The sequence below is a fragment of the Alligator mississippiensis genome, chromosome 3 (genome assembly GCF_030867095.1).
Source record: "Alligator mississippiensis isolate rAllMis1 chromosome 3, rAllMis1, whole genome shotgun sequence".
In the NCBI taxonomy this organism is placed as follows: domain Eukaryota; kingdom Metazoa; phylum Chordata; order Crocodylia; family Alligatoridae; genus Alligator; species Alligator mississippiensis.
This window is the reverse complement of record NC_081826.1, coordinates 239,281,096-239,308,165: the sequence shown is the minus strand read 5'-3', so window position 1 is coordinate 239,308,165 and position 27,070 is coordinate 239,281,096. Positions and strand designations below refer to the sequence as shown.

The following is a 27,070-nucleotide window of genomic DNA, read 5'->3' as shown; positions in this document are numbered from 1 at the left end:
AAGTGTGTGAGAGAATAGGATATTCAGTCCTCCTCAAGTGTACTGAAATCAACTCTCTGGAAGGATCCCATGTAAAAAAAAAAAAAAAAATACACCCCCCCCACTCCTCCACCAAATGCACATATACTATCCCTTGCCCTTTCCCTTCCTCCTCACCTCCATGTAGGGGAAGTCAGTACATGTGAAAAAAATTTAAAACTGAGGAACAACTTTTCACTTGACACATCTGCTGTACAGCCTAAGCCTTCTAGAACTGAGTTTTTCAGACTATGTTCAAATCCAAATTGCTTTTGGTTATCATGATTTAAGCTCTTAGGCCAAATATAGCATGTAAGCAAGTCAAACAACTTTCATGGATTTCAGTAGCTGTTGTGTCTGCTTACAGAAAGACTTAACCTGGCCCTTCATAATTAGGAGGGTGAAGGTCTTGGTACAAGTGAAATCAGAAGTAATATATACAGCCATTTGAAGTGAATCAAATTATCTAAACATCTTTTTACATGTGGGAAAGTCTTAGAGTGATACGTGAGAAGTTAGTGATATTTAACCACCACATTGATAGGAAGATTGTGACAGTTTTTCTACTTACTAGTAAACTCTTTAGAACAGGGACAACTCCTTTCTTACTCTCAAATTCAAATAACTAGTATTAAAATATATGCTGCTAAATTGCCTAATCACTGTTACGGGGTTAATTGCATTTTAAACCCATTTCAGTTCCTCTTAGATACAACCCTTTTGAGCTGACCCCTACCACATTCACCCTATCTGGGACCAGGCCTCTGGGTAGCAGCCTCCACATTTTCCACCACAATAACACAATAGGTCACCATCTAGACCTGGATTTGACATCTGTAAGCCATTTCATTTGTAAGCAGGTCAAAGCAACTCAAAACCACCTTCTTAGAACAGAGCTATTTATTCATTCGTTCAGAAGTACAGAGCAGGCAGGGCAATACAGACCTTTACCATGTTTATGCATGTACTTCCCCCTTATTGGCCCCTGATTTGTCCTTTGCATGATTTGGTATGCTCCATCTAGTTCAGTTACCTCTACCTGTGATTTGAGAAAGCTGACTGCCCTGCTGAAGTTTCCCTATGCCTGTGTCTAGATGATGCATGACAGCCCCTTACTGAGTCATGCCTTGCCTGCTCTGGGCACTAGCTCCCAAACCAGAAGCATTTAGCTGTGTCAGTGAGGTGTTATGTGCATGTGCCAACAAACCCTGTGAGCTAGCACATGCAAAGCAGGTGTGGCATGTCCCAGTATAGCACTTCTTTGTGCCATGTAGACATACCTATGTTTCCATGTCACTCGGTTCTTACTGCGCAGCTCAGCCATTCACTCAAAGCCTTTCCTTTTCTAGGCCTACAGACTGGTAACAGTTTAGCAACCTCCTGTGATCCTAGGCTTAACCCTGGTGCAGCCAGGGAGTTCGTTTTTTTTCTAATTGACAGCCCAACCTAGGCTATATTAACTCCTTTGAAGGCCTTTTATCCCAAGTGTCTTAGCTTTGCTGTGGTTTCATGTGTTTTGCCCTTACATCTTCCTTTCATTGAACTCTGTGGATTCAGGCAGATAACATCACACAATAATGGCTATCTGATAGTGTAACCAAAATAATATGTAGAAGTTTCTTATTCTCCACATCACTAGTGGCCAACCTTCTCGCCAAGTGTGCCACAAATTACCCCACACCTTCCTTGAGTGCTGCTCCTATTCCTTTTCCCTACCCAATCTGGTGCTCTCTGTTCCTTTGCCCTGGTCCCTGACCAAGCTGCTGCTCTGCTTTCAGCTCCCTGCCTGATCTGATGCTCTGCTTTCTGCCCTGTCTGCCACTGTGCTGCCTGTCCCTTCCCCAAATCAGCCCCATGCCGCCTATGCCACAGGTTGGCTACCTGTTCCATATCATCACCCTAGAAATGACCTCTTCCTGGGACTCAAAACATTTTCTTTCTGGCCTTTGGAATGCACCAGATTGAGTGTTGGGTCACAAAGCAGGCCTCAGAACATCACCCAGGTAATTTCTGTATCAAGCTCGTAACTGGGCTTTATACACTATCATATACATTTGTCTTCCAACTTGCACTCACCCCCCTGGTCATATTTATTTACTCTTTGTACTGCAGGGGCATTAAGGGCCCCCTATCATATGCCAGGTACTATGTAAAAACAACTAAAAGATGGTGTCTACCCCACAGAAATAGCAGGTGGATGCAAGAGATTGGGGGGGGGGGGGGAAGGATGGACTGGCTAACCTGTAAAGCCTTGTTCTGAGCACATTAACTGCCTAGCCACTGTTGAGTTCATTGTAGGCATTGTGCAGAAAAGATTTTTAAGACAGGATTTGAAAGACCATGTCAAGCCAGCTTTCCAGATGTTTATGGAGAGTAGTGTTCTTCAGTTGGTACAATTAAAGATATCACCAGAAAAGTCCTTGCCTCAGATGTATGTGGGGAATATAGTCTATGCCTGAAAGGTGGCATGGAGAAGACACACAAAGGTTCTTGTTAGAAACCTCAAGTAGTTGATGAAAGCTGGCACCACTGACATAGTGGAGGCTAGAGCTGACATCTCAATAAATGAAAACACATAGGGCAAGGATAGGCCACAAAGGGTAGTTTGTTCTTGATGTAGCTGAGAAGGGGGAGCTAGTAGTGGGATACAAGAAAAGAACTGGCACAGCTAAAGTGATGAGTCAGGAATATGATCTTTGCAGGATGGCTGTGAAGTAAGGCAAGACTTCAAGAGAAAAAGTATTCCTGGAAGTGGGCAGGGGAAACAGATAAACTGAGTCTTCAGGCCCTCAGAACTGCTCTCTGCAAGTACTCGTTCCCATTACCAGTGACTAAGGGAAAAAATGCTTGAGCTTCTTGTCATTAGTACTACACAACTGTCTTGTTTTTCCTGATAAACAGAGTACCCCTTAGTCCATAGATAGTGAGTCACTTGTCATGATATTAGATAAAAATCCATACTGACTAGAGAAGACGAAGTCATTCCTAAACTTTAAGAAACTCCTGAAATTGCTTTTTCTTTGATTAGTACTAAAAAGAAAATGGACCAAATACATTATTTCTGTATAGGTTTTGATAAGATGTGGGCTACTGGCAAGAAACTGCAATAAAATTCTATGTACAGTAAATCTCTTATTGCCTCCTTCCTAGTTCCAGCATTTCAGTTACTGTTAATAACTGTCATCTCTATCAAAGGACTAATAATGCTGCATCTGTAAGCACAGTAAAAATAATTAGTGGTACTTTCTCTGATTTTTTTTTTTTTTTTCCCAAGGTGATATTTATCATTTCAGAATTAGAAGTAAACATGCCCTTCAGGTAGCCTTGTTGCAAAATCCTGTTCTTCACCCATTGTTTTATATTTTAACTGATGCACACAGAAGCCAAACTGGGTTGCCCAAGGTTATATAGTAAATCAACCCAATTAAATACAGAAGGTCAGTTTTTGCTGGAAAACAAATGTGTCAAAAGTTAGCATAAAAAAATGGTGCACAGCAGTTTCAAATATTGTTTAAGGTCAGGTCATTTACAAAAGCTTGCAAATTTAAATTTCTGCCTGAGACTCAGAACTAAGCTAATGTTTTTTTCATGACTTGTACTGTGTATTATAACTTGTCAGTTATATTACAGTTGCACATTATGTTACATGTTGCAGCACAAAAATAAAGTCTGTGTCACATAGGTCCAGCATCTACCTGTGCATAATTTCCAGTCTGATCCGAGTAATGCTCGTTTGCCTCCCATTTGTTCCAGAGCTATGTTTTGAACATTAGGCATGTAAGATGCCTCTCTGCTAGGCCCAATCTCTGGACATAAGCCTTTGTATGCTTGTAGTGGACTTCCAGACTCCCACTTGAAATCTTCTCTGAAGGCAGATCCTATATTCTCTTTATGCTCAAACCTCTAAGGGCCCCTTGCTAAACCGGATGGGAAAACAGATGCCCAGGACAAAGCAAACTTACTAAATGGATACTTTGCATCAGTTTTTCACCAGTCCCATGGGAGCCCCTTGCCCACTACAGGACAGGGAGATCCCTTACCCTCCATCAATTCTGACCTCGTGAAGGAACACCTTGAGAGGCTGGACACCTTCAAGTCAGCTGGCCCTGACAGTTTACACCCCAGGGTACTCAAGGAGCTGACTAGCATCATAGCTTAGCCCCTGGCATGGATCTTCGAGAACTCCTGGCGCTCTGGTGAAGTGCCCAAACATTGGAAGAAGGCCAATATGGTGCCTATTTTCAAAGCATCCACACCTGAGGACAGGAGGGTGATCCAGGCTGACATTGACAGGCTCATGAAATGGGTGGATGAGAACCTGATGGTGTTTACCACCGAAAAATGCAAGGCTCTTCACATTGGGAGGAAAAACCTGCAGCATGCTTATAGGCTCGGCACTGCTACGCTGGTTAGCACTACAGACGAAAGGGCCTTGGCGGTCATGATTGACCACAAGATGAACATGAGCCTTCAATGTGATGCTGCGGCTAGTAAAGCGAGCAAAATGCTGGCTTGCATCCATAGATGGTTCTCAAGTAAATCTCAGGATGTCATTCTCCCGTTGTACTCGGCCTTGGTGAGGCCGCAGCTGGAGTACTGTGTCCAGTTTTGGGCTCCGCAATTCAAAAAGGATGTGGAGAAGCTTGAGAGGGTGCAGAGGAGAGCCACATGCATGATCAGAGGTCAGGAATACAGACCTTATGATGAGAGGCTGAGAGCTGTGGGACTCTTCAGCCTGGAAATGCGTAGGCTCAGGAGTGATCTGGTGGCCACCTATAAGTTTATCAGGGGTGCTCACCAGAATCTGGGGGAACATCTATTCACCACAGCACCCCAGGGGATGACAAGGTTGAATGGTCACAAACTCCTCCATGACCATTTCAGGCTGGACATAAGGAAGAAGTTCTTTACTATCCGAGCCCCCAGGGTTTGGAATAGACTGCTGCCGGAGGTGGTTCAAGCGCCTACCTTGAATGCCTTCGAGAGACATTTGGATATTTATCTTGCTGGGATCCTATGATCCCTGCTGACTTCCTGCCCCTGGGGCGGGGGGCTGGACTCTATGATATTCCGAGGTCCCTTCCAGCCCTAGTGTCTATGAATCTATTAATCTCTCTCATCTTTCTGCATTTCCAATTCCTGACTACCCCTGACTTGGCAGCTCATGTTCAGCATGATGCCACAGCAAATATATTCAGTTGGATTGCTGGTACCACCAAAAATGGAAAGAAACCAGCCAGTTTTTAAAGTACATTTGATTACAAAGGAAAATAACATATCTGTTTATCCACTTCTCGGAGTATCTACTCTAAAGAACAACATGCATGAAAAAGTATACCATCGTGGCACAAAAAGTACAATATTCAAGTTAGGGGTTAGTAAAATAATTGAGGATAGGGGTTGTTGGAAACCACTGGGAGATTTGGGAGATTTGAAACAATTTACCCAAGTGAATGAGTGATTTTTGCACAATGTCAAAGCTCAGCTTTATTCCAAAATATCTTAATTTTAGGATGAATAGTCTTCTAAATGAATTAAAGGATCAAGCTCAGAATCAGCGAAAGTGGATAGAAACCCTATTGAGGAGATCTGAACAAGAACAAGTCAACCAAACAAATCAGCTACTTAATGCAATGAAGGAGAGACTGGTAAGAATTGTTTTTCCCTCACAGCTTACCAATAAAATCAGTGCAGAATTGTAGAGTTTTGAAGTTGCAGTTACAAGAGGATCACCAATGATTTGGTCTCTGTAAAAATTGGCAAAGATACAAAAAAAAAAAAAAAAAGAAAATCCCAAACAATAGCAAACATTTCAAAAGCCCCATGACCATAACTCTGTCAGTAAAATGATTTGAGAGGATAGAGTTAGATTAGAAAACTGATAAAAGCTCGTTCATATTTATGTTACTCATTCAAATCCAGCACAATGTGCAGCTGACCCATAGTTACCATCTGGTGGTGGTTTAATGATTTTAAGTCTGTTTCCCGTTATTGGATGTGTAGCCATGTAAAAAAACAAAAAACAAACTCTGCACATATGGCACCCTCGGAGACAGTCTCGGCAATAAACACAACAGAAAACTGAACAGGCAAAAGCCTTGTGTGCAGATGGTACCTCGCAGTCCGCGCTGAACACTTGGTAAGACAGCATGGAGGAGCTCATACTGTTCCTGTTCGGGCTGAACCTGGTCTGTAAATACACAGAGGATTCAGTTGTCTCAAACTTCCTTCTTCCTTGAGTTATGTTCAGACAAACTAAAACACTCAAATTCAAGGTGGATCACACCCATTTGCTCCCCCAACATTTGTTTTCCTCCTCTCTGAGGCACAGGTGAGGATCTCATTTTGAAGTCTTCAAACTGTTTAGCTAAACCAAAAAATACCCAACTTGAACTTTGGCAAAATATTTTTTCCCCTGAAATCCCCCTCTAATGCAAGCAGTGGTGATGAGGGAAGAATCAAGATAAAGAAAACAATTGGAGAATGGAGGAAGGACAAATGCTGTGGAAAAATTAAAAGGGAGAAAAAAGAGTAGAGATTGCTCATTTTTTGTTTGCAAAGGGGCAGAACTGGTGAGACAAGACCAGAAAAGTCTAAAGTAGAAGCCCTAATAATTCTGTTACCTGACAGAAATCAATATATAATTTCCTGTCCAATGTGTACGCTTTGCGTGTTCAAGGTTACTGCTAAAAGATACTATGGAAAATGTCTATCTGTGAATTGAGCTCTTAGTTGATGGTAAGCCGGCCACTGTTTCAAGTGCCAGAACTCACATCCCGAATCTTCTACTTCTCATTTTGAGCTCAGGCACCAGAGCCCTGAGCACCATTTTGACCGTGTGAAACACTGAATTGTTCTGTAATGCTAGTGCTTGACTTCAGGAAATCAGGAACAAAGGTTTAGTTTGTTAGACAGCTGATTCAAACTTCTAGAATAAACTTCTAATAGACTAACTCTGGAGAGAGTGCAGTGTAGTAAGCCAAAGTATATTTTAGTTATTAAAATGCACATCAAAACGTTTAAACAATATATGCAGGTTATGCAAAATTTTCCAGATTTGCAATATAAGAATTTCACAAATGGATTCTAGGTTAGCACCTGACAATTTAGCAGATTTTAAATTTCAAAGGAAGAGCTGGGAGCTGGCACTTGAGTAAAACATTTTAATGAGTTTTTCCAAAGCCTTAAAAGCTTCTTGGCCTATTGACATATGCTATTCATCCTGCTTAAGAGTTGAAAACGAAATAAATTGCTACAATACAGACATCAGCAACTATGATCTTGGGTGTATCTTAGGACAAAATTCTTAATCCAAAACAAAATTTTACATGAACATTTCCTTTAATTTGAATCTTGAATTACACGTAAATCTGGCCAGTTACTTCTGTAGTGAATGTATTGGCTACCACAGTGCAGCAGAGAAGATATTGAAAATATTTCTAACTCTACACATATGTATTTGCTTCCTCTGATACTATCATTTTTCATGGAGTGCTTTGCAGATTAGATATACATTGCACAGTATTACAATCTCCCTGGAGAGAGAAAGTGTGAAAGTTGTGCAAAACAATACATAGTTAACATTCAATGCCAGTTTTAAACATATCATGCCAATTGAGTTTTCAGTGCCGATTTTACACAAAGCAGGACAGGATATAAATGTCTCACATGAACACACACACACTTACTTTTCAGCAAACCATCCACTGGAAAACATTGCTGCTTCATGAAAACTCAGGCCAGATATAGTTATTTGACTGGGAGTTAGAGAAGTCTATGAGACAGAGTATTAGCGAAGTGGTAGTTTCAGGTGCGTTACACTCAGCTCACTAAGATTCAGATTATATATCCTTGTATTTTTGCAAGGGTATTTGCCATCAATCACAATTTGGCCCTAACTGCTTGGGCCAGCTGTTACATTTTTAAAAATAGTCTAGGCTTAGTACCTTTTGAAAAAAAAAAGGATGATGACACAACTGTTTATTCTTCACTCCAGTGTGTCACATGGGATGTGTGAATGGGAACGCTGATTGGTCTGGAAGTTTATATGCTACAGGATGGAATAATTTCATGAGTGAGAACAGCAGCAGGTTATGCCAGATGACTCACTTCATCAACCACCTGTACAGCATTTCAATATTTGTAGTCAAAACCATTTGTTTTCATTGCTACACCAAACTCAGTTTAAACATTTATAAATGGTTTAATTTAGAGGCAAATCCTGCCATTGCCTCTCTACTGATACGAGCTCTTCTGACTGCAGAACTGTTTTCTGTAAGAACAGAAGGTGCTGACCACTGTGACAGAGCTCTCTCTGGTCCATGAAAACTCCCTGCCATGTGTAGGACAAAGTGGAGATGGACAACTGCATTAATCCTTTTAGCATGCCCTGCTAATGACTATATAAAGGCCTTTAGAGACTACTTAAGGCACATATATTGGGAGTGCGGAAAGGAAGAGAACCTCTCTACACATTTAATGGCAAAGCAGTTTGCAGATCAGCCCAGCCTAACTTTTTATGCTAGGCACTGTGCTCCAAATTTGCTCAATATTTAACAATTTTGGTTGAAAAGCTTTGTATGAGATAAGCACAGTAAATTCCTTACCCTTGCACTGTACCCAAGTAGGAGTCCAGTTTGTATGTATTCCAAGGTAAAATTGGGATAAGGTCCCCACTCCATTGATGAAACCCCTGAGGGTGAAGGGATTGCAGGGCCTCCTTTCCAGGGGACCAAGTCTTAGCAGCATTTATTCAGTACCATTTTCTGTGAGGATTTTCAGAGAAAAACTGTCTTAACTCATACTTGCAAATCAAGAGGCAGCTTAAGGGTGAGCAATACGGGCCCTCTTGTTAACAAGTGGTATTTATATGAAGGTCTCTTGATATTTAAAAGGAAGCAGTAGAAGAGCAACTGGAAGCAGATGTTCATCTTTCCCCAAAGATAGAAAGGACAGATAAGTTGCAGCACTATGAAAAGGAGCAGAGCCCGATGAAAAATTATGCAAATGAACTGCATGCAAGAATGTCTAGATTTGAAAGACGGATGTGGAATGAGCTGGTGGAAATCCAGAATGAATATAGATCAGGTGAGGAGGAGTCTTTAAATTTGTACAGGAGTGCAATGTGCTCCCTCAGAAAGTGTCTATCAGCTAAACAGGGCAGTACAAAAATGTCCATTTCCATCTCCGAGTCTCAATCAAAGTTACCTTTTGTCAAATATTTCTCTTCCCTGTGCCTGTCATTGCAAACAGCCATTTGCATTATAATATCCCCACACAATGTAATACTCCAGATTGTTTCTCTGGAAGCTTTTGTTGCTGGGTGTGTGCGTGTGTGGGGTGGGGGGGGGGATGTTACATATTCTACTTCAGATGACAATGAGTACAGCTAAATATGTAGCCAGGATTTTTCCCACAGACTCGTGTCAAAATGAAGGCTGCAAGTGTCTGATTAGGCAAAGATGGAAGAAAGTGTTCTCACTGCTGCTTGCAGACCTTAGTTTGGAAAGGAGCTTCAGGCTTTCAGAATATAAGCTGTTAAAGGACAGGGCCAGACGAACAAAAACAGTCACCTGTATGAATAACAGCAAGCTCAGGATTCACCCTTATAAGATGGAAAGGATATGGTGGGTAAAAGGAATTATATTAAGAGTATATAGGACTGTTCCTCTCGAGGACAATCATCTTAGAGGGAGGTTTTGTCTTTGAACCATATTCAACTCTGGGCTGGTCCTGGATGTTCCACTTCAGCAATGGCTAGAAAAGCCTTTTCCGCTCTTCCTCTTTCCTTCAGATGAAAAATTTGGCACAGTGAGCTGCACCTGTGTTAGAGGCTGGTCTTCTATAATGTCCTCTACTTGCAATGGAAGCAGTTGACATACCAGCTGATCCAAGACCAGTGACCCATGTCCCAAACAGGATGGTTAAATAGGATGATCACACTGGTGTTCCTTACACTACCCAGTGTCCATGTACAGCATCATATTTAAATAAAGGTTCAGTTCCTCATCTTCAAAGCCATCACTGGTCTAGGACCTTGATACTTGAAGGAGTAGATTACCCCTTCCCTCCCTCTTTTCCAGCATCACCCACAGAAAAAGGTCTTCAGGAGGTACAGTGACATTGCTGAACTTTTTGCAGAATTCTTACTCACGTCAGAAGAATAGGTTGGACCAATGCTGTCTCCTTCATTCATGCAGGGTATGGGACTTGGATGTTTATACTAGCTTGTCATAGATTTCATTTAATAGATTTCACAGACATTAGGGCTGGAAGGGACCTCGCAAGATCATCTGGTCCAGCCCCCTGCCTAAAGGGCAGGAAGTCCTGCTGTTCTTTACTAAAGGTCACGATGCTAAAAAACTAGCATTGCCTCTCCCACTAATTATTTCCTCCAGAGAAGACAACAGCCTTTGACTATATACTTCTACAAGAGAATATGGTCCCAGAAGCACTATACTGAAGCTTCAAACTGCCTGAACAGCTAAGACATTACAGCATTTGGCACAATAGACATCTCTGCACCAAACAGATAGTTAATTGTTCTGTCAGTGCTACTGCTTTCTACTAGGAAGACAAGGTTCTTTGGGTAAATCTGGTATCTTTTATTAGACCAAGTCAAATAGATGAAAACATTCTTCTTTGCAGGCCTGTCTCTCACCCACTGACTCCTCAATTTACATCTTCCCTGACTGCCTTGCTTGCATGCATACCAGCCTCCAGCTTCTTTACTATTTATTCCTTCCAGGAAGAGCTCACACCGACTGCAGATGCTTCAGCCTGACAAAGGGTATTTATACCTGAAAGTTTGCAAAGAAATGTTGTCGGTCTAATAAAAGAGATCAAATTTACCCAAAGAACTTCATCTGCCTACATCCTTAGACCAACACAGCTACAGACTATACCCCTGCTTTCCACTAGCCCACTTGCAATTTGAATTTTAACTGAGTTGTGTTCTACAGAGACATCAAGATCAGAGGTTCAGCAGGGCAGCTCTGCACCTGGGGCAATGCCAGCTGCCACCCGTGCTGATTGCTGTGGTGTGATCAGCTGCAGCTGTGGGGGTGGCTACCTTTGTGCCCTCTTCCCCCGAAAGGGGGTACCTGGGGGCAGCTGCCCCAGTTGCTCCCCTTCCCCCCAGTTATACTACTTCTCAAGATTCAAATTTGACCGTCTCAAAGATCACCTTACCACACACAAGCTAGGAAGATGGACCGTTGGGAAGATCATGCAGTTAAAATCTAGAATAATAGATTCAGGTACTGGAGGAATAGTAGTTTCTTTCCCATGGCAATTATCTGATGGGATGATGACAGAAATAAGTGCAAGAGGGAAAACGTAAAAATTCATGATTGTAGGAAGGCAAAGAGAAGGGAGCACTTTCTTGGCAAATTTTAAGCTGCTTAAACTTGTGTCAGGCATCTTGGAAATAAGAGAGGTCTGTGTGGTTTTATCATACCTCTAAAGATCCAGCAAGTATTCACTTGAATAATATCTAAAGAACGGCACAGATCAAATAAGCAGCAGAGTTGTTTCAAAAGCAAAAACAAGTGACAGTGTCATTTTATCATGTAGACCCCAAGTGGAAGATTAGCTGGAAGCCACAGATATTTGATTTTATTTGCTAACTAATATCTACTCTGACAAATTGAGCAAACATCAGAAAGGACTGGTTTATAATTTGAAAGTTCCTGCAATTTGCAAACAACTGGACAACATCTGCTAGCTGGTTCAACCTACGTCTTCAATTCCACCAGGGTGGGCAAAATGCAGCCCAGGGGCTGGATGTGGCCCGCCAGGCCATTCTATCTGGCCCGTGGGGTCCCTAAAAAAATTAGAAAAATAATATTTATCTGCCCCTGACTGCCTATCATGCGGCCCTCGATGGCTTGCCAAAACTCAGTAAGTGGCCCTCTGCCCAAAATAATTGCCCACCCCTGATTTAGACACAATATAATTAAGCACTATTGGTAGCTGTCAAAGCTGGGATGCTTTGAAGTTCTATTTAAGAAAGGGAACCTTCGTAAATTCCAGTGTCTTTCTTCGTATATGTAGATATGTGATTCCCAACAATAACCCTGTATTCAAAATTCCATCCATCTGACTTGCATAAATGCATATGTGATTTCAACCAAAACGCCTTTTTTCCCCTCATGATACCCAAGATATGCTACAAAGTCATGTCTACTTGGAATAAAAATAGTTCTAATGGTTGGATTTTCTTGGCATAAATTCCACTGCCTGTAGCAAACCTGCCATGACTAAAGATTTAACATTTTTTTTTTTTTTTTTTTTAAATAGACAGGATAGCTTTGTAATTCCAATCGGGATTTATAAAACTTTGATTCTTCTTTGACTGTTGCTTATTTAGGGACAAGTTGTATAGAACACCAGGTCTACAGCAATAATGTTGCTGGCTAAAAATGTATCATCCAATAGCTCCAAACCTACAGTCATTAGTATGGGAAGAATATTTTACCAGAACTCAGCTCAGCATCATTGAGTTCATTGGGGCTCTTTGAAAATGGAGTAATCCACCCACATGCCATCAGTTACCATCTAATACCTTACAGGGTACTAGAATACGATTACAGAATGGGTCTAAAAGTAATGATCCTGGATTTAAAAGCAGTTGCTCAGCAAGGAGAATTATGTTAGTTAAACTTTTAAAAGTGAACTTTCATGACTAGAGAAAGATTACCCCAGCATAACTTTCCAATACAGTAATACCTTTTGTGTTTTGTTTAAGTATACTAAATTAAATTTTCATACCCAGTAAATCTGATAGAAGTTGCAGTGTTATTCTTTGTGCTTGGCACTGCTTACTATACAGAAAGAGAATTCCTATACCAAGGAGCTAACAATTTAAATTGCTGATGCAGCCCTATGACATTCAGTAAAAATGATTAGATTGTCAGAATGGCTTTAATGGAATTTAATGTGATTTGAATTAAACGGTAGTCAATTACGGTAGAGTTTCATAGAAATCTTTCTAAAGAAAAAAGTAGTCTCTTGATGCACTCCGTGATCATTATTTAACTAAATATACTTTATCTCACCCCAGGATTTCAATCTATTCATGAATCTCTCAATTCACTGCAACACATACAGACCACAAAGCTGAAACTAGAAAAACAGAAAATCCAGAAAGATATTAAAAAGATCCGACGAAAGATGATGACTGAACTCGAAGACTGAAGCCTTATGAAGATTAATCTCTCTCCACACAGCATGGACTTCCTTTGTTTCAGTCTTTTATCTTTAAGAAATTGCCATTGTTTCTCCATGTTGTCCCTAGGACATTTTTTTCTATGTTTACATCATGTTATATGCTGAAATCTTCATAATCTATTGCAATACTAAGAATTGGTGATTTTCATGTTGCTTTTAATGCATTGAAAGTAGCTGGGTGCGAAGGGAAAATAAAATTTAAGGAGTGACATATTTTTATAAAAACTATTGGCTTTTATTTGGGGATTCTTAGGAACCATTTGCTCATTGAACACTGAGTTTCTTAAGCAAAATGAGCCTAATGCCAGACTAAGATGAGCTGCTTTTAGACCAGTGCAACTGCAATCAAAATTGGACCTTGTAACTTCTTCTGTTTCTGTCCTATGCTCATGCACTAATCCCATTCTTAAGAAATGGAGATTGATTGGAAAGAAAAATACTAATCCTCCCTTCAGTTTCTAGAATGTAGCAGAAAATGTACTCCTCCTATGCTATCCAAGCTGAAGGAGAGAGGACATGGAGTCCTAAAAGCAGTTAAACAATGGAGTTACTAAAAGCAGTGTGAACAATGTAGACAAAATAAAAGATAATGCTTACATTATCAAAAAGTAGTAGTGCTAGAGTGTTGCTGTAGTTGTGACGGTCCAGTGAATGTTTGAGAGATAAGGGGTTTTTGTGATGGCTTTTATTGAACTAACTGTATAGATCCTTCCAAAGCTTGCCCTTAAGCAGTGTGTGCCTAAAAGCTTGTCAAACTTCTTTCCTAACTATAAGATCCAATAAAATATATCACAAAAAACAAAACACAAAAACTAAAAAAAACCAATCAAAAAGACAACAAACCTCATCTTTCATACACTGTCAAAGTGTTGTCCCAGATTGATTTGAAGCACTAAAGTCTAGGGAACAATCTTGAATTCAAAGTCTCAAGTGAAATCAGTCTGATCAGTGAGCTGTGGTATTAAGAACTGCTATTGCATGGGTAGGTACAATCAAGGTGTTTGCAACTCCTTGGGTGCATCTACACAAGATGTTTACTGCGGAGTAGACTAATTAGCTCCACACTAAATGTCTGTGTCTACCTGCATAGCCCTATTAGGCTGCAGTAAACAAATAAATGCCACTATAGGTTAGTACTTGTGTTGATAAGTACTCTCCTGCAGTGGCATTATTTAGCACACCACAATGCACGTGCAGATGCTGATGGGACCAGCTGGGGCACAAAGGTGCTTTAGTACGGGACCTATCTGCTGGCTAGCTTCACACTGGAGCACCCTTGTGCCCCAGCCAGCCCCTCTGCGGCACGTTGAGCTGGGTTGGAGCATCCCTGGGCTGACAAGGTGACCCCCCCAGACCCTCTGCCAGGTAGGGCTGCTCTGACCCGGTTCAATGTGTGGCAGTCCTGGGTGCGTGTGTAAACACAGCGCCCAGGAGCACTAAGCTCTGGCACAAACTGTGCTGTTTATTCATTAGCATTCATTGCCTGTGTAGATGTGCCTCTTATGTTCAAATATAAGCTCACTATCACCTCCAGGAAATGCTAGCTAAAGCTTCGTTACTATGCACAGCTCTTCCTGTTTGGTTGGCTCAGCAGGAGGCACATCATATTAGCCAGCTGTCAGGCTGGAGGCTAAATCCTATTTCACCTTCACACACCCAAGTGACACTCATATGATCACTTAACTGCAGTTTTTGGCACTTGCGCAGCTTGGGATCTTGTATACCAATACTTGCCCTGTGCTTCTCTTCTGTGCATGCTCACTTGGCTTGGTCTTGCCCTTGTCATGGAATGCAGGGTTTCACCTTCAGGAATGAATCTTAAGGAAGTACAGCTTAAAGCCTTTATGATCCCTGAATACTTTGTTTATTCATACCAACAACACAGCAATTTCTTTATTTGGTGCGTATAATTATATTAGTTCATAACTTGTTATCTCAAAGAAAGCTCTCATGAGTTTCCAATTGTAAGGAATTACCATTGGTGGTTTTAAAGTAACTTGTCTGATGGAAAGAGTGCTAAACACCACATCACTGTCATTTTAATACATGAACATATAAAATTAACAGTTCATACCTAAGGCTAATTACTGTCTCCAACTTAGTATACTTTCTCATTTACTTTAGCAGTAAGCCTACAGATCTGTTATCTAGTATCTGGGCAAAGCAAGGCTTAAAACACTTGATGGTATGACATTTCTGTCTGCGATACAAGACAAAAGAAAGACAAGCTGGAGAACATGCTAGCATCCAGATAGAGATAGCTCCAACCATCACTATAGTGACCTACAGCAGCCTAGTGGTTGATAGCAGTCATTTGTACGTCCTCAAGGCTGTATGTGGCCCTGGCCCTGTGATCAATGCTTTAAGGTCTTAAATAACATGACATATGCTCATCTAATCTAAGCTGCAATAAAATGAGAACACAGCCACAAAGATATTCCATGTATAATACAGAGCATCTTTATGACTGGTTTGCATTATGCCTTAAGTAGAACGTGGTACAACCTTCTTTCCCATGTCTGGTTCCAAAACACAGCTGTGCACTGGGATTCAACTTGGGGTAGCTTCAGGATCCAGGACACAGCCTTTCTTTTCCTGAGCTTTAGAATCAGGCTGGGGACAGCCTTGGATCTGAATCAGGACCCAGGCAACCCCCAAGGCTTGGAACAAAGCAACTCCCTGCTCGATCAATGGAACTGGGCTGGGGGCGCTGCCAACTCCTGAACGTGGCTACCCTCTACTCTATCTCCAGAAGAACTACCTGGTCTTGGGTCCAGGACATAGGCACCTCTTTAAACAGGTCCATTTAAAAGAGGCACCCAGCATGAACAGCTGGGGATGATGGAGCTCCCCCATTCCTTCTGCTCATACCAGACATCTCTTTAATCCAGGACATGCAGCAGGGTATGGTATAGATGGGGATGGGGAAAGCTCTTGTATGGGGACCATCATGACCCCAATACTGGATATCTTTGCCCCCGTGTCAGCCCACGGAACTTTTAAAAAGTGAGTAGCCATTGAGCTGAGGCTCCCAGGTGCATGCCCTCTTTTTAAAAGGTCTGGGACACTGAGTTGGGCTTTGTCACTGGGAGGTGAAGAGATGAGAGTTCTCAGCTTCATGCCTTTGTTTATTTATTTATTAAAATTTTTGGGCTGGCCATGACCCTTTGGATCATAACCCATAAGGAGTCTGAGGAGGAATCTTGGTGCTCAGTAGCTAGCTTGCAGGTTGGGCTTTTGCGCTATGTCCCTTCCCAGCCCAAATTCAAGACTATCTGTGTTATCTTGTTACGTAGAGGTGCTTGTTCTGGTCTTCGGCATCCTTGTCACTGGGGCTGCTGAGAATTTACCTCCCCTTCCCTGCCCCCCAGGCAGGCTCCTGAGCCTACCTCAGATGTGCCACAGCTCCAACTGGGAGTTTCAGGAGTCCCTGCAATAATGAAGAATTGGAAGACGGCATTCAGGAAGACTGTCAAAGGGACAGAAGCAGCAAAAAGAGGTAGCTATGTGGAGGGAGCTTGGCTTACTATACCATAATTAGAAAGTGTGCAACTCCCTAGATCATAATAATAATTATTAAAATCCTAGCGTTAATGGCACAAAGCAGGAGAATCCTTAAGTGATTGTTGCTTTACTGCTGGCACACATGTGAATTCTGGACTTGTAAATGGATCATAAAATATCCAGCAATTGTTTTTAAATGTTAGGTGACTAGACAGCATGAGAGAGTTTTGGCTAGTGGTAGTGCAACATTACATGTTCAGTCTATATTATGAACCACCTTAAGAAAAAGGTCATCTTACATGGCAGAAGAGTGTAAGAGCAGAAGATAAGCAGGGAAGGAAACCTTCCTGGTCAGAAGAGCCCTTCCTTCCAATAAGGGAAACAGGTTGGGTAACCTTTTCAGACACAAAAGTTGAGAACATTTGAAGTGTACATATTGCACATTAAGTTACCTGTTTATTTTGGAAAGAAACGAAAAGGACATTCTAGAATAATTGCATTATTTTTTTTAATCACATGCAAGTAATGGGCAAAGTAACATCATGTATCAAGAACCACTGTCATGATTAATTCAAGTAAGTGGTCAACAGCTGGGTAACCAAAAACATAAATACAAAAACAGGTCATACTAATTTATGACTACAAACCTGATGATTCCACAAATTTTTCCCTGCCTGAACTATTTATTGCAAAAGTCTGAAGACAAGAGGGTCCAATGGAGTCAGTTGTAATGATAACTATTTTGGGCTATCAGTAAATTAGCAGATACATTTAGGTCTCAAAATTCTAGTGAAAAGCATATTGCTAGATTCCTACATGTTACAAGTTGGAAAAAGCAGAAACAGTTAATTTGCATACTACCTAGACAACTATTAAGGCCTTGTTTTTGTTTTTTTTTTAAAAAGGTACCTTGTTATTTTGCATCACTGCAGCAGATGCAAAATAAAAATCACTTCTGTTGGCATTTATACATGAAGAGCAGGGATAAATACACTCTTCATTACAGCATCACTAAATAAATTTAAGTGGGTAGAGGGACAGGGAAGAATGGAAGAGTCATGTTCATTTAAAATCAAAAGACAGATTGATAGAAAGGCCCATGGCCCATCTCAAAATTCTTTCATTTCCCTCAAATAAAAGAAATAAATTATAAAAAAGGCAGCTGTCCCACTTAAAGGAAGTCCAGGCTAGGAACGTGCCGACAACTTCTTATCTAGTTCCAGAGCTCTTGTATCTCCATTAGCTTTGGCATTTGCTATAAGCACCTGAGGGAATAAAAGAGAAGTGTCAGCATTAGCAAGCTACTGTGGTAATATATTTTAAATCTCTTCTACCCAGCTATCCTAAACAGCCAAAATGGCCAGAGTTCAAATGGAATGCTTCAGGATTATGCATCAGCTTGCTTACAGCATACAGCTCAACACTGCAGACCTTTGCAATACAAGACATCACCATTTGTCACCAGGAGAAGAGAATTAAGTTTCATACTAGCAATGAACCAGGCATTCGATGGAAGAGATCCTCCTCTCTGTCAATGCAAAACTGTTCTCTGCAGTCCATTTTACTGGTGTTTGGCAGGCCTACACTTTATATGCCATGACGGGGCTGTTCTTATACAGCACTGTCAAAAGTTCTCTCTGACTTTTCATTTAGGATTTATCCTTTCTTGATTTAATTTTAAGACTAACTCCCACTAGAAGCCTTTCTTCTATTCAAAGAGTTCTATCCACTTGGTGTTCAGATATTCATAGGTTTGTCTGGCACTTCTATGCTTCCTGTAATCACTTAGTCAAGCTATGTGTGCGACTTAAATTTTCCCTTTTAAGGAAATCCCTCCAACTCCTAGCTATTTTTATTGCTTTTCTCAGCAATCTTAGTTGCTCTCTACTACCCAGAAGAAAGTACAACAAAACTACTGGTATTGCCAACTCTTTTGTCACAAGCTTCAAAATGCAAGTCTAACATGGGAAGTACTGACATCTCAGTACAAATGTTTCTTTCTATATTGAGACTACTTTTTCTCCAAAAGTCCAAGTCACTTAAAGCAAAATGTTATTGTTCTAATGCATGCTGCTATATTCCATCAATAACCTGGTAGCTGGAAGAAATTTCATCTCAGTCCTTCTTTGACTGAAGAGTTAAATATGAACAAATGTTTGTGCACCAGCCCTAGAGACCACAGCAAAAGTGCTAGGAATTCTTGCCTCTGCAGTGGTCCCAGGACTAGAAATTAGGGCTGTGCGAAGTTTTGGTTGCCGATTTGATTCGGCCTGATTCGGTGGTTGAATATCTGAATCAAATCAGGAGAACCTTTCATCTCTCCAAATCAATTTGGAGAGATTCAAACATAGACACAGCTTTAAATGTTTTTTCTACATAACTCAAGGTACCAGGCAGCTCGTGAATGCCGAGATGGTGGGGTGGATGGAGTGTCCCATAGGAATGTTGGGGGGTGGTGTCCCCAGCGCACTTGGCAGCAGACCCAGAAGTGGACCAGAAGCACTTCCAGTCCGCTTCTGGGTCCGCTGGGAAGCATGCTGGGGCGCCCCCCCTCCCCGTGCCTCCTGGCTCAGCAACTGGTGCCTCCTGGGTCTGGAGGAGCACCCAGGGTCCCCCTGCGGCCAATCACAGAGCCAGGGAGGCATGGGAGCCCCCCCCAGCGTGCTCTGCACTGGACCCAGAAGTGGACTGGAAGTACTTCCGGTCCACTTCAGGTTTCCCACCAAGCATGTGGGGGCCCCCCCCGTGCTCCTGTGGGACACTCCATCCACCCCAGCATCACAGCTTTCACGAGCTGCGCCTGATACCTCGAGGTATGTAGAAGAAAACATTTAAACCTGTGTCTATGGCCGAATCGCTGATCCTCTGAATCGGCATCGAATCTTCAGATCCGGATTCAGTCTAATTGAATTGGGACAGTGATCTGAATCAATTAATCAAATCACAGTCCCCAGTTCGGGCCAAATCCCAATCCAATATGGCCCATTTCACACACCCCTACTAGAAATCGTGCTAAGAATTTCAAGCCAAAGGATGTGCATTAAGATGGATGCACCATGACAGACAGCTAAAAGGAAGGATATAGCAACCAAGAAACAAACTAAACTAATTCATACATGCACCTCATTTACTGCTGTTAAAATAGAGCTTAAAAGTTTTATGCCTGGATTAAAAGGCATTCTCCCATGATGAGAGTCTTTAACACTGTAACAGTAAGTCCAGCTGCTTCCAAATCAATGTTTAGCCTCACATGAAATACAGAAGTATTTATTAATCTGGTTCTGACAACTAAACAGCTTACCTAAGGCCATGAAAGAAACCAGAGGCAGAGCTAGGAAGTGCACTTTGGTCTGCCAAATCAAATCCAATGGGTTAATGAAAAGGCTATGGAAGTCCAATATGGATTTAGAAGAAGAGTAGGGGTGAACCAGGGGAGGGGGGAGGGGCAGAAAGTTTCTAAAAAAGCAAAAACCATCAGGCCCACAAGCTGGGGGATGTTCAAAAACCAGGTTTTCCTTAATTTAGCACCTGCTTTCTTTTAGCCCCATCTTAAAATTGTTACATTGAGAAAATTAGCTGGAACATTTAAGAGCATCATCTCAATTCAGTTTTCCAAAAGGAGCAATTTAAATTAACTCTGCTGTTTCTTGGGCAATGCCTAGTATGACAGGGTATCACTTTAAATTTAAAACACCAAGCAGTCCTGATTCTTCATGAGGGCTGCAAAGGAAATGTTGCCCTGGAAAATATGTTTTATACAAAAGTAAAGTGCGCATGTGTTAAAAAACTGGGAGGTACAAGGAAATTTAGTGTACTTTATATCTTTTGAGTTACTGCACAAACCTTTCATTTAAAAAGTTACTAGACTATTCCTAGTCAACCTATTAGGAAGTAAGGAAGAGACACACTAATGTAACTTCTTTCTAAGGCCCCTGGTAGACATTAAAATAATGGTATTATTGGAAACTGAATTCCACTTGAAAGTAGAGCTACACATTAGACAAACCTACTGTAATCTGATTTACTGTGTTCATTTTCTAACAGTTTTTTTCCTTGGACATAAAAAACCCCAAACCCTATTGAGCATGTAACTTATTTTGGCAATGTCAGTTTAGAAAAGTGTTCAGGATACTGAAAGACTAGAAATTAATCTCTGGCTAATATGTACATGTTTACCAAGGAGGCCTACCAGTCTTTCACTTAGTTCCTCAAGTCAAGTTCTGCATTGATTTACACACCATGGAAGTCCACTCTCTATAGTACAGATGCATGGAAAGAAAAAAAAAGTCTGATCCCTGAAATTCAGTTGTGATCCTTGGATCTAGACAATTTTGCACAGGAGATGAATCAAAATTCACTGTTTACAAGTATATTGCTTCTCACAGGCTTTATAATAAAAAGAATGCATCTTACATCTATTAATTCATAATCATCTTTGGAGTATAGGTGTTTTAGGAGGTACCAGCGTGCAACTGACACTATAGTTTCTGGATACCCCGGCTGATACACAACTTTTTCCAACATTCGACGAGTCTCCCTAGGAATAAATACGGAATTTAATGATCAAATCAAGAAGTTTGGTTACAGTTAGTAACATGCATGACTTATCTCAAACTAATCACTCTAAATAAATGTCTTGCTGCATTGAAATACACACCAGCCATTCACTGGAAGCTCCATCAGCTTCTGCAAATTTAAAGCTTCAACTTAAAACTCCTATCCCTTAAATTACACAGCTTTTGCCATTCTTCTACAGCATGATCCAGTGGATCAACTGTGTAATAATCATCCAGTGGCTGCTTCCTAACACATCTTAAAAGCGAACATATGGCCAGTGTGCTCCTGTGGGTGGGACTGCCCGCCAGCTGATCAGCACCCTAGCTTCCTCAGGACTGCACCAGAACAAAGGGTTCCAATGGGCTCCCGTGGCTGGGAGTACTGAGCACCCAGCTTGCTACTTGCTAGTATAGGGGGAGCCCGAGATCATGACCCTGGGATCCCTGTGCAGTGGCAATAGGACATGATTGGGATCTGATCCCCAATCCCATAACTGTGCCTCCAACCATGCACATGTAGCATCGTAGGAAGCACGATTGTTGGGACAAGGGATCAATTTGAATTGCACCTTTAAAAAGAATGTTTGTCAGCAGACTGTCACACTACTGCAAGATTTCAATGGATTTTTCAGCTTTTAAGAAGTTAAACGAACATACCATTTTGCTTTCATTTGAGTGAGGTACATTGTACTGTAGAGAATACATACCTTGCTCCCATCTTGCGACTGTACTGTAGCAGTGCTCGCAGAAGAACTGCCAGAGGGCAGAAGGAAAGTTTCAAGGCTTCGGTTGTTGCCTCTTGTACTAAGGATGGCCAGTGATCATTTGAAACATTAGCCTATAAGCCAAAAACATAGCAAGAAAAGCATTAATAGCCATTATGTAATCAAAATGGTTTGCTGTGGTGTATAAGTAATATTTGCTTGCAAACCTTTTCTCATATTGACATTTGATTCTGGGAGTCAGAAAAGCTAAAATGCTAGTTTAATGGCACCAAAAATCTTCCTAAATCTTATACTACAAGAAAGTTAGAAAACCAGAACTACCTTTCAAAAACCTCTTAAGCTCCATTACCATTCACTTGGGGAGTCACTTTTTCCCCTGTAAAAATGATGTTCTTTTAAAGGATAGCTAGGATGTATAACAATTTGGTACAGCTGACAAATATTTGCAAGATTACTTTGGAGAGACACATATATCAACCTTGCTGACAAATATCTATGTGCAGTAATAAGTTAAAATATCAAACTGGAATTGCATTTCAAAGTGGAGGCACCATTCAGTAAAATCTTATTAAATTCAGTGAAATATGCAAACAAGCCAAACACGGTACAGTATCAATATTTTTATATACTAAATGCTTAGGTTCTCACCAAGATGGCTAGTTGGGGGGGGGGGAGGGAAGGGGCAGCACCCCCACCCCAAACAAAGCATACCCCCAAACCAGGGGTTAATTTTTCTAATCAAGAAACAGCCATTACATTGGAGGGGTCCAAGGAAAATGTGCAAGGGGTCTGTTTGTAAACTGGATGTAGTTTAAGTAGACTCAGGTTGACAGCAGACAGAGCAGATAACTTCCTGCACAGCTATTTTTAGGTTTTTTTTTAACATGCAGTACACAGTTAAACTTGAGGAACTCACTGCCACAAGAATTTGCAGAGGCGGATCATGAATTTGTCCAATTCATTTTTTGACCTAGTTAACAAAGGACAAATCCATTAGGAGCCATTAAGTAAAACAGTAAGGTATGTCTCCTCTGTTAGCTCTAAATCCATGATGGCCAAGGGAATGAATTACTCTAGAGGGACAGTATATGGATGGGGCATACAAAAAGCATCTACTATTGGAAACACTATTGTAGGTTAGAGGGAGCACTGGATGACCCACTATAGCACTTCTTGCATTCTAAAACATGGATAGAAGGTTTTGGTTTTTTTGTTTTGGTTTTTTTTTAAGAGTTGTTATCTGCTTCAAGTAATTAAAGCAATTATGAAGATGGATTAGGATGAAATATTCTATACCAGTTTCAAATATTGCAGTGATTTGAAAGCAACCCAAGAGCTTAGGTACCTTGTACCACGAGAGTTTTTACACCTGGTTATTTTATGGCTGCAATTTTTGCTGCAGGCAGTTTGAAATGGGGAACAAGTCATTAGAAATGAGAGCAGAATCATGTGGAGAGGTACTTTTATTGGACAGCTTTCCTCTTTGGAGGCAGATAGTACTTTTTACTAAACAGTTTTCTCCCACTGATCAGGAAGAAAGAGAGCTTAGTTTTATATTTTAAGAAACCCTTCCCCTATCCAAGATCAAATCAGGTAGTCTACTTAGTGTCAATTAAACATTAAATTGTCTTTCCTATTTAGCATTCAGGTCATAAGACAAAAAACACTTTTTGCTTTTTCTTTAGGGTAAGTCTTTTAGCTAATGTTTTCTCACATGCTGAGATGAATGCTCTGACATTCTCCTTGATGCTAAACAGCAGTAACCAAGCAAGGCACTGTTTTCTCTTACTGCATAGTTAATACTGTTCTTGGAAAAAGTCCCATACTGCTTATAGGTGGCACTGTACTTCACCTCCAGAAAAAGCTTCAATAATAGCAGCCTATATCTTGTTTAAGGTGCATTCTGCTGTAAATGTAATTATTATGGTCCTTAGGAAGGGCAAGGGATAGACTTATTTTCTTTAGGCTTTAAGTTCCACAGGAGAAAAAAAAAAAGGTCTTTTAAAGGCAACTGCCCCACACCTACACCAGGGTACTTCAAAATTCACTGGCAAAACACAAATATTAGCAAAGAAGTTAAACAATAATAAAACCAATTGCCTAGACAGGGCCACATGTTCAGCAACTCAAAAGTCTTGAAAGGGTGAGTAAGTATGAATAATGGACATTGATATTTTTAGAAAAAAAGGCACAGAGGCAGAATTAATCCTCCTTTGGTTACTCAACCCATATTTTTTTAAAGACAGAAAGCACTTGTGGAAAGAAGTCCAAGAAGCAGTGGGCAAGCTTCAAAAGTCAGTGTTATTTTATTCCTCATCACAAAATGAGAACTGAATTTTTGGCAAAAGCTTCAAAGGAGTAGTTCAAAGAATGGGTAGGGTCCACATGGTTTATGCAAGGACTTCAGAAATTACCAAGGAAAATGACAGTACAAGAGCCTTACATTACATGGCTTTCATTTTAAAATAGTTTCATTATACTTGTGATGTGCCTACCATGCAGATTTCCAGGGCAAGCATTGCTAGCCTGAGCAGACTTGATAACTTCCCATGCCAGTTACCCTGCTGTGATGCCAACTGTAGACTCTTTCTGTAACACATCTCTGCTGCAACCATCATTCTCTGAGATTCATATACTTTTGCCAGCCACTGAAAACAAAAAGCAGGACATTCTGTTTTAATGACCCATCAAACGTCAAATATTTTAAAAACATTTAAGTTACAGAAAAAAAAAAGAATTTTTCCTTGTTTCATTTCACTTATTAACCCACAGTCATTTTAAGTTTGGTTACTTTAGAGTGCACAAGTATGAAGAGCTGAACATGGACTTTGAGGGAAACAGAGTAAGTTTCTATGAACAACTCTGCCAATGCATTCTCTCTAGTATTGCAACTATTTATTTCACAAAGGTCTCTTAATAATATTGCCAGCCATTTACTAGTTTGTCTTGACCTCTCTCAAAAACACAAAACTAAAAAGAGACAAACTTATTTTCCTTCCAATATAACCCATGCTATGGCTCTCAGAACACAATACCTTGCAGCTCATTTGGCAACAACAGTTCAATTAGTATGTCTGAACTACTGTTCAAACAAGTTAAACTGCTTCATTCAAAGGGAACAATAATTTCCTATCACTTCCTTCCCCTTAAACAAAATCTCCATCACATGCTTTCACATGGGCGGATGGGACAGGGAACAGAACTTGCACTGGAATTAGGATGGGGAGGAAGATTACACTGTGTTTCATAGAAAGTTGCCTCTGTTCACACTTGTAGATTTTTCTGTCCCTGGTACCAATCTACATGAGTTTCTCAAAAAGTAAATTCAGTCAGAAAAGATTGCATCTTCCCACTTGGAGTGAGAGGGTGGGTGAGAAACACCACCTCAACAATAGTTATTGACAGCTTTTCCTCTGGAACAGCCTCTATATACCAGATTGTAGGAGATTAGTGTATCATGATTCTATTGGACAATTGTGAGGCGCTGCTAGTTCACTGTGTTTAAGTAGAGAAAACGCAAAGAGGAAGATACAGATATGGTAGCCTCAGATTCCCACCTTCTGTCTGAAGTTTGAATGGGCTTTCATGGTAACTTTGTTCTTCTATACCAGAGTGGAGAAGTGGTTATCAAAATATTAGTTGTCCAACTCTCCTAACAGACGCAATTATTTTGCAAGAAAGCCATTTAGATAGGTAAGTACTACTGAAAGACTCACAGAGGGACCATTAGCTTTATTAAGACAAGACTCAGATACCCATGGTGATGGAGGCTTCCTATAGAGGGAAAGACATCTACCCTGGCTCCTAGAGAACCCTATAGGCTGTAAAGAAGTGGGAAGGACAAATTTATTATGAGCAGGTATGGCAGCCATGTAAAGCAAAACCACTTTCACTCACAGCATTTCAGAATAGAGTCTGGACTATAACAGGGTTAGTGACCATCCCAGAATAAAAATGGTCCTCAGTCATCTATGTTGCAAAATGGTGTTCAAGCCTACAAAAGGCTATAGCAGGAATCAAAGGAGTCCATATCAGAGCTGGTGATCTTTGCAGGCTGGTCTGAGTTGTCAGAGATTCTTGACATTTGAAACAATCTCTAGTACAAAGGTTCTGGCCCGACATAAGTGCAGGACTTCTATTAAGATAATCCTTTATACAGGCTGCAGTGAGGATTTCATCTTATTAAGTCCTAAAGACTAGAAGAAGTTGCACATGATTTGTATTGCAAAGTAGGGGCCAGATGTGACCAGGGATAAAATTCCTTGAAGTGTGAAGGGGTTTCCTTAACTCACCCTTCCTATCTGCAAGCATGAGAATCTCTAGGGCCTACAGGATTTTTTTAAAAAAAACCTTGGACACAACCAGCATTTCTCCAATATTGTTCTCATAAGATCTTGTCTTTATATTCAAAAGGGCAATGATGTCACCCTTGCATGAAGCTGTTCATATACCACTGCTCTATAGCTACAGGTCTGAGACAGCTCAGCCACCTGATACAGGGGGCATTAAGTCCCACAAGCACAAACCCTCAAAAAAATCCAACAAGCCACAAACCTTTTCATAAATGATGCCTGCACATCCCAGAAAAGAAGGCAGCAATGGCCTAAAGATTTATGACACCTCAGCATTATCCTCCTTGTCACGGATACAATAGGTCTAATAGCCTTGCTTTGTTTTCAAGCTGTAGAGCTTAACTTGACTTCATTAATTTGTAGTGATGGTAAGAGTGCCACACTTTCTGGACAAGTTTCTAAATTACAACATTACTCATTTAAAAGATAAAAACCACAGAAATGCACCAGGCATCTTGTAGAGCAGCAGAGTAAGTGGAGAAAAATCTACCCATCCTGTATTGCAGGAAGACTGATGTTTAAATTACAATGCAACTTTCTCCCTTGACAGTGACAGACTGTCAAAAGGCCTGCTCCCTGCTTAGAACCCAATGTTAAAATATGAGCCAATCACCACGGCGTTATAGTGTTTTCGCAGCAGCAGTGTTTGCTAGATGCAAAACTTCTCCGGATATCGAAGAAAGGA

General features: G+C 40.8%; 2 protein-coding genes across 8 annotated transcripts in view; one reads left to right on the top strand and one right to left on the bottom strand.

The window, feature by feature from the left end:
• The window catches only part of FAM81B (family with sequence similarity 81 member B), a 65,224-nt gene extending 51,763 nt beyond the window's left edge, over window positions 1-13,461 (top strand). For 3 of the 4 annotated variants that reach the window (XM_059725017.1, XM_019483542.1, XM_059725016.1), the window contains 3 exons: window positions 5,531-5,666; window positions 8,913-9,105; window positions 13,082-13,461. In XM_059725017.1, the coding sequence (XP_059581000.1) occupies window positions 5,531-5,666; window positions 8,913-9,105; window positions 13,082-13,215 (463 nt within the window). In that variant the 3' untranslated portion in view covers window positions 13,216-13,461. Of the gene's footprint in view, window positions 1-5,530; window positions 5,667-8,912; window positions 9,106-10,100; window positions 10,219-13,081 lie in introns of all 4 variants that reach the window. The other variant, XM_019483547.1, reaches the window with a different exon arrangement.
• Window positions 13,462-17,243: 3,782 nt separating this feature from the next.
• SKIC3 (SKI3 subunit of superkiller complex) overlaps window positions 17,244-27,070 on the bottom strand; it is a 145,443-nt gene continuing 135,616 nt past the window's right edge. For all 4 annotated transcript variants that reach the window (XM_059725010.1, XM_059725009.1, XM_014597255.3 and 1 more), the window contains 4 exons: window positions 24,529-24,681; window positions 22,016-22,146; window positions 21,166-21,289; window positions 17,244-18,017 (listed from right to left, as the gene is read on the bottom strand). In XM_059725010.1, the coding sequence (XP_059580993.1) occupies window positions 17,940-18,017; window positions 21,166-21,289; window positions 22,016-22,146; window positions 24,529-24,681 (486 nt within the window). In that variant the 3' untranslated portion in view covers window positions 17,244-17,939. The remainder of the gene's footprint in view (window positions 18,018-21,165; window positions 21,290-22,015; window positions 22,147-24,528; window positions 24,682-27,070) is intronic.